This window comes from Saimiri boliviensis, chromosome 12, assembly GCF_048565385.1.
Source record: "Saimiri boliviensis isolate mSaiBol1 chromosome 12, mSaiBol1.pri, whole genome shotgun sequence".
Classification (NCBI taxonomy): domain Eukaryota; kingdom Metazoa; phylum Chordata; class Mammalia; order Primates; family Cebidae; genus Saimiri; species Saimiri boliviensis.
In genome coordinates, this window is record NC_133460.1 from 111,769,396 (window position 1) to 111,776,107 (window position 6,712).

Below are 6,712 nucleotides of genomic sequence, written 5' to 3' on the forward strand. Positions count from 1 at the left end.
AGTTGGGACTTTACGTCTGCAAAATCCCCTCACAGCAGAACCCAGGTTAGTGTTTGGTTGAGTAATCTGGGAATCTTGGGAATCATCTTTGGAATCCTGCCCATCATGGTTTTAGAAAGGCCAGTCTGGCTGTAGTGCAGATAACATATTGGGAGGGACAAGATTGACAGCAAGGGGGATCTATTAAAAGCTGTTGCAATCATCCTGAAAGACACAGGAATGGGCTTTAGATTACCAAGAAATGATTGAGACACAGCATAAAGAATTCTTGCTGACTGATTAGTTGCGGGAGGGAGAAGAGGGAAAGTCAAGGAAGACTCCCAGGTTTTGCCTCGAACAACTGGGTAAGTGATGTTGCCATCCACAGATAAACGGGTTTTGTAGCAGAGGATGATGAATTCTTACTCTTCATGTTGAGCTTGAAAGGAAGACATCCAAATGGATGATAAAAATGGAGGAATCATTGGTTAATGCAGAGGTTCTCCATGGGACTGATTTGGTCCCACAGGGGACAGTTGGCCATGTCTGAAGACATTTTTGGTTGCCGTTAATAGTGGAGGCGTTATCCACATTGAGCAGGTAGAAAGCAGGAGTACTGCTAAAAATCCCACAGCACACTGGACAGCAAAGGTTTACGCAGCCCCAAATGTCAATTGTGCTGAGGTTGGCAAACAAACCCTGAACCAGAGGCCAGAACTGAAAGCCACGGGAGTGAACAAGAGGGCCCAGAATAGAGCCCTGCAGAACCCCAGCCTCAGAGCAAGGCAAACAAGCCCAGAGCCCAAGAAGAAGCCAGAGAAGGGGAGGTCAACCAGAAGGACAGTGTCGAAAAGCAGGTAGAGAAAGAAATATTGATTCTAAAAGGTGTCAAGGGCTGCTGCGAGTCAAGCAAAATGAGGAGTAAAAGTGATCATTGGATTTACGATGACCAAGGCCACAGGAGGCTGTGCCTGAGCAGTTTCATCGTCAGGGTGACAGCCGTCTGAGCTGAGTGAAGAGCATGCTCTTGAGAGAGGAGGATGGGGCAGCAGCCACCACATACCAGGCTTCTGAAGATTTGCTACCACAGAGAGAACTGAGATTGTCAAATGCTGAGGCGGAAGAGAAGAGAGAAGAGGAGATCACTGAGTGAGGTCCCTGAGAACAGGGTGAGAACAGAACTAAGGGCACATCGTCTTCCCAGGACCCTGCCAGCGAGTGCCCCCTAAGTGCCGCATCGTAGCTGTGCACTTGAGTCGCAGTCCTGCCCGGGAGAGACTGGCCTGATGATGGAGAAGAAGAGGTGACCCCAGCAATAGGTGCAGATGCAGCTGCAGGTGGGCTTGACAGTTTGAAAGGTCAAAGGCTGGGGAGACTTATCCTCCATGTAGGCAGCAGGGTCACTTTTGAGAATAAAGGAGAAGGAAATGGATCAGAGGCTTAAAGTGGGTTTGGGGAGCTGTTCTGTTTAGACAACTTCAGCAGGACTCTCAGGCAGGGCACAGTCTTTTTCCTTGTTATTTCTCTCCCAAGATTTTTTGTATGTGTCTTGGAAAAAAATCTCATCAAAGATCCATGCAAGACCATTTAAGGGTCAATACATTCCCCCAAAACAATTGCACTCCCTCTACTGAAATTCTTTTTTGAGTCGCGTCTGTTGAAAGAAAAGGAAACGACCACAGTGGAGATAGAAGATGGAAATTGGCCTCAGAGAGCAAAGAAGGGTGAAAAAGATATAGACATATATATATGGCACAAATTTTAATAATTTCTGTAGAGTATAATTGAGGGAAATGACAGAAAGGTTTATTTGATTTTCTTAGAGGTCCTGAAACTCATGAGTGTTGTAGACTTATAGTATTGACAGAAAGAAAGGCTATTCAAATTAAAGAGAATTTGGAAAGAACTGTTATCTTTGAAAAAAAAAATTCCTTTACATTGCAAAAGATGACCCAAGCTATTCTTTAAAATTCAACAGCTCTGATTTTATTCTCACAGTAGTGCAGTTAACTACAGATAAAATTAGTTCTTCCTGTCAAATCGTTGTGTTATTCCACCAAAACAGGTGTCTTCTACATTCGCAGTCTCGGACAATGGAAATCCCTGAGAAGGAGCGGCTGCTTTTGTCCAGCACTTCAGCCGCTAGAAAGCCTGGACCGCAGGGCAGGGTAGAATCCTGTCCTGCGGGTGGTCCTGCCGGTCTGGCTGCAGCTCCCACCTTCTAACTCTCGCCGGGACTATCTGTGTCAAGGCAGAGCTGTGCAGCCTCTGTAATGTTCCATCGTCATCAAACACGGACTCAAAAACTGCGTCCTAATCAGCAGCCGTTTCAAAATTCCAGAAGATGTGGCGCCATTGCAGACCCTCTGGCAAGCTCTGGAAGGGTGTTATGGGAGAAAACTGGGTGTCTGTAGGCGCAGAGGTGGGTTTGCACCATAAGGAAAGGATCCAAGTCATGCTTGCGACGCATGTGCTGGGGAAAGACACTTTCTTCAAAAAGTAGTCACCAAAAAGCTCGTCACAGCTACAGAGAACAGCATGGTTTCCACTGAGGGGCACTGGAAATCGCCAAGCAGAGTGGCAGGCGGCACTGGCTGCTCTTCTGGGTGGAAGTAATAGACTGTGCCCACCTGAGAAGCAAGAATAGGTGTGTTCCACCCCGGCACTTCCCGGTGTCCCCGCAATCACCCCTGAAATGATGAGGATAGGAGGGGAGGGCCGCTTCCTAAAAGGTACCTGGGACCCTCACCACTAGCATTCCTTTGACAAAAACTAGAAATCCTTGGGGAAAGGGGAAGGAAACGGGGGCAGAGTCTAACCGAAGAGCCGACTTCAAAGAACAATTTCAGGGCCTTTTTTTCTCTTCACTGCCTCGGGAACTGCCTTCGGTTCACCCACCACTTCTGAACGGGTTTCACTTCTACGGGGAGAGGCCAACGTCCCAACAGAAGGTCTCTCACTTCTTTCTGTCATTTGCTAAATTGCTTTACATAAAATTTGGGACTACAATCTGGGCGGCCTAAGGGCTGCACCACCAGTAAGTCGCTGACTCAAACCCGGCCCTTTAATCCCCAAAAACAAACTCTCTCCTCAATCGACCAGGGGGCCGCAACCAACAAGCCTCCTCCACTGCCAAAAGTCAATTAAGGGCTGGTCCTTTTGTTTTTCAAATGAATTGAAATTAGATCCACAGCCCCGCGTAACGCTGGGGAGGCCGGTTTCCAGGAGGTCAGCTCCAATCCTGCGGGCAGGAATTTCGTGGGGGGATGGGGACGTCTCTTCAACTCTGAGCCTTGAGCACCAGGCCTGCATTTTCGCCTCTTTGGCACAGGTGCCCGACTCGGAGTCCGGAGACTGACGCTCTTCCCAGGTACCCTGCCCAGCGCGGCGCGTCTGCCTGGGTCCTTCCTCCGCCACCCCACAGCGCGGGAGGCCGAGGGCCGGGCAGCGTGCAGTGGAGGTGGCGGGGTGGAGAATCCGGGCTGCAGCAATCCCGGGAGGCCGAAGGACAGGATGGCTGGATTTTCTTGACGCACTGCAGAGACATCCCCGTTTTCCGCTCGCCATCCGACACCCGACACCCTGGAGAGAGCTTTGCCGCCCTCGGCACTAAGCGCCCCAGAGCACTGCGCGGAGAAATCTGGCGGGGTTTCGGATTCCCCGGCTTGGGAAAAGCAATGACTGCCCTAGACAGCTGGGGGGTGGGGTGGGAGGGGTCCGAGACTTCCAGGGTGGAGACCCTCCGCAGGGTAGCGCAACTTCGGCGCATAAGTCAGTCCGCTGCCTTTGCGCGGTGATGGCGCGAGGACCCCGGACGACCCCAGAGCAACTGTCCACGCCCAGCCCCGCGTTCGCCGCGCCACTTCCCTCTGCGGCTCTGGCCTGGAGGCCTACGGGCTTCACTGCGATCTCTCGCGCAGTGTCGTCGCCCTCTACCCCTAGCCCCGAGTCCCGGGTAACAAAGGGGCCCCGGCGAGGCGGGTTTCCTTTGGGCGAGATGTCCCCAGGCGAGCAAAGGGGCCGCGCGTTAGACGGAGCTCTCAAGCCACAGCCCTGGGGTCCCTGGGAAGTCGGAGTGCCGTCCAGGGCAGTCGGGCCTGCGGGGCCCATGAAGCTAGAAGAGGCGGTAGACTTAAGGTCCCTGCAGCCGATACCACAAGCGACTGTGGACTCGGGACGCGTCGCACACGGAGGAAGGGGAAATCAGGGGCGTCCGGTCCGGGACGTGTTGAGATCTGGGCGGGGCGGAAAACTGACACCCGGGCGAGGACCAGGATTTCGCTCTTCCTGGGCTGCCGGGGGAGGGGCTTTCCCCATCACTCTCCACCGGCTCTGGCCTCGATGGCATTTAAAGGGCGGAGAGCTGGGCCGGGCTGGTCGCACCCCGGCTTTGCTGGTGTCCACGCTGGATGGGTCGCCCTTGAGCTTCCGTGCGGTGCCGCCGGCCCAGACCCGGGCGCGGCTGGACATGGCCACTTACTGCGACTACCCGGGCCCCTCTTCTGCCCCGCCCGGCCAGGCCCGGGTCGCCGCACACCCCCCGGGCTATGCGCGTGGTGATCTGGGCATCGCGGGCGAGGGCCCGAGCCTGTGGGTGAACGCGCCCGCGCTCAGCCCCAAATCCTGTGCTTCGGGCCCCGGGACCACGCCGCCCTACGCCGCCCCCGGCTACTGGGCTCCCGGCACGCTCCTCGGCCCCCCGGGCGGCCTGGCGGGAGCCGACCTCGCCTGGCTGAGCCTCTCCGGCCAGCAGGAGCTGCTGAGGCTGGTGCGGCCGCCCTACTCGTACTCGGCGCTCATCGCCATGGCCATCCAGAGCGCGCCGCTGCGGAGGCTGACGCTCAGCCAGATCTACCAGTACGTGGCCGGCAACTTCCCCTTCTACAAGCGCAGCAAGGCGGGCTGGCAGAACTCCATCCGCCACAACCTGTCGCTCAACGACTGCTTCAAGAAGGTGCCCCGCAACGAGGACGACCCAGGTAACAGTGCGCCGCTCGCCCCGTCGGGGATTCGCCGTCTTCCCGCCAGGTCGCGGGCACTCCGGGGGTGGGAGCGACCTTGGACAACCTCACTCCTCCCTGCATGGTGTGGGATACCGGGGAGGGGACGCGGGGGGAGAAGTGGGAGTAACGCTTGGCCATGGACAGGTTCTGAGACAGCAGCAGAGCTCATAGGCCCGCGTTTCCAGTGCAGCGGTCCGGGAGCTGTAAGTCTGTGCGCTCCTTGGAAGGAAGAAGCCGGAGAGCCAGCACGCTGGGTGACCTTGGGAGTTACTCAACTTCCCTGGGCCTCAGTGCCCTACCCGCTAAAATGGGGCAGACAGCGTCTACCCTAAGGGCGGGCAACACAAATGGGTTGCCTCTATGGAAAGCGCTGGTGCCTACTTGGGGGCGCGGCGCCGTCTGCGCTGCTCTTGGCAGAGCGGCTGGCGGAGTCCCACTGTTGACATCTGCAGGCTGTCCTTCCCCTTCGCGGGGTCGGCCTTGCCCAGGGCGCCCCTCCTCCTGCTTTCTGGGTTGCCACCTTCTTCCCAGTCCGGCTGTGGAGGCCCGTCGGATGCAGAGTGCTTGGCAAGGGTTGGGATGGCGGCGAGGCTCAGACCCTCTGCAAGGGCTGGTGTGGCATCTTTCTGAAGCTGACCGCCTCCCTCACACCACGGTCCGTCAAATCTCGAACTTTCTGAACTAGGCTGTTTCTTCTTCTGCAGGTAAAGGCAATTACTGGACCCTGGACCCCAACTGCGAGAAGATGTTTGACAACGGGAACTTCCGAAGGAAGAGAAAGAGGAGAGCGGAAGCCAGCGCAGCCGCGTCCTCGGGAGCCGGGAGCCGGAGAGGGGCCGAGGCACCCTCGCTGGAGCCCCAGGGCGCAGCTTGCGGGGACCTGCAGGCCTCGCCCTCTCCGTCGACACCAGAAGCCGCCACCTGCTTCTCGGGTTTCGCCTCCGCTATGAGCGCTCTGGCTGGCGGCCTTGGCACCTTCCCCGGGGGACTGGCAGGCGACTTTTCTTTCGGGAGGTCGCAGACAACGGTCGCCACCCACGATCCCCAGGCCCTTGGCCCCTCGCCTGGCTTCGCCCCTGGCCACCAGACCGCGGCCGCTGCCTTCCGCGTCAGTCACCTCCTCTACAGCCGGGAAGGGACCGAAGTTTGAAGGGAGGCTGGGGACTAGTCCGGTGCGTGTCCAGAGGTGCTGCGCTCAGGCCTCCGGTTTTCCCTGTGACAGCCCCAGGTGTTGGTGCCAAAGGCCTCAGTGCCATGGGAGGAAGTGCAGAGTCGGGGCGGCCCGGCCAGCAGGGAGCTGGGCTGAGCAGCACCTGGGCCTCAGGGTGGGTGGCCCGTCCGCTGTGCACCTTTCACCCAGGTGAGCTCCAGAGCCTCCCTACTCTTCCTCTAAGCCCAGCCCTCCTGGGTCTCTAGAGCCTGTGCTCTCTAGGGCTGTGCCTTGAAGGGACGATGGGTTGGTGCTCATCTCCACTGTTTCCCAAAGAGGCTGGCTGACCCCAAAGAGCCTGAGAGCAGGTGGGAGGAAGGTGGGCTGCAGGAGCTGTGGGGGCGATTTCTACCTCCGCCCAGCCTGGCCCACCTGGCTCAGGGAGGCTGCTGCAGGGGTGAGGGACAGGACTCAGGAGCAGCCGCGGGTGGGGCCAGGTGGGCCAGGACTCTGCCGGGAGGGGGTCTGAGACTGTTGGGTCCTCTGTAAGGAAGAACTTGCTAATGGTTGGAACTGCCGG

At 57.4% G+C, this 6,712-nt stretch overlaps 1 protein-coding gene and 1 pseudogene across 1 annotated transcript; one reads left to right on the forward strand and one right to left on the reverse strand.

Moving 5' to 3' along the window:
* Positions 1 to 3,122: 3,122 nt before the first annotated feature.
* On the reverse strand, positions 3,123 to 3,748 carry LOC101052731 (uncharacterized; annotated as a pseudogene).
* A 603-nt stretch (positions 3,749 to 4,351) lies between these two features.
* FOXI2 (forkhead box I2) lies at positions 4,352 to 6,358 on the forward strand. The gene is made up of 2 exons (XM_003922095.4): positions 4,352 to 4,958; positions 5,687 to 6,358. Exons 1-2 carry the CDS (start codon positions 4,448 to 4,450, stop codon positions 6,130 to 6,132), a joined length of 957 nt encoding a protein of 318 aa, XP_003922144.1. The 5' UTR covers positions 4,352 to 4,447; the 3' UTR covers positions 6,133 to 6,358.
* Positions 6,359 to 6,712: the final 354 nt, after the last annotated feature.

Bases quoted from the DNA above. Each gene is read 5' to 3' on its own strand.
- FOXI2 (XM_003922095.4), top strand. From the start codon at position 4,448: ATGGCCACTTACTGCGACTACCCGGGCCCCTCTTCTGCCCCGCCCGGC. The intron at 4,959-5,686 runs GTAACAGTGCGC...CTTCTTCTGCAG, and splicing joins CCGCAACGAGGACGACCCAG to GTAAAGGCAATTACTGGACC.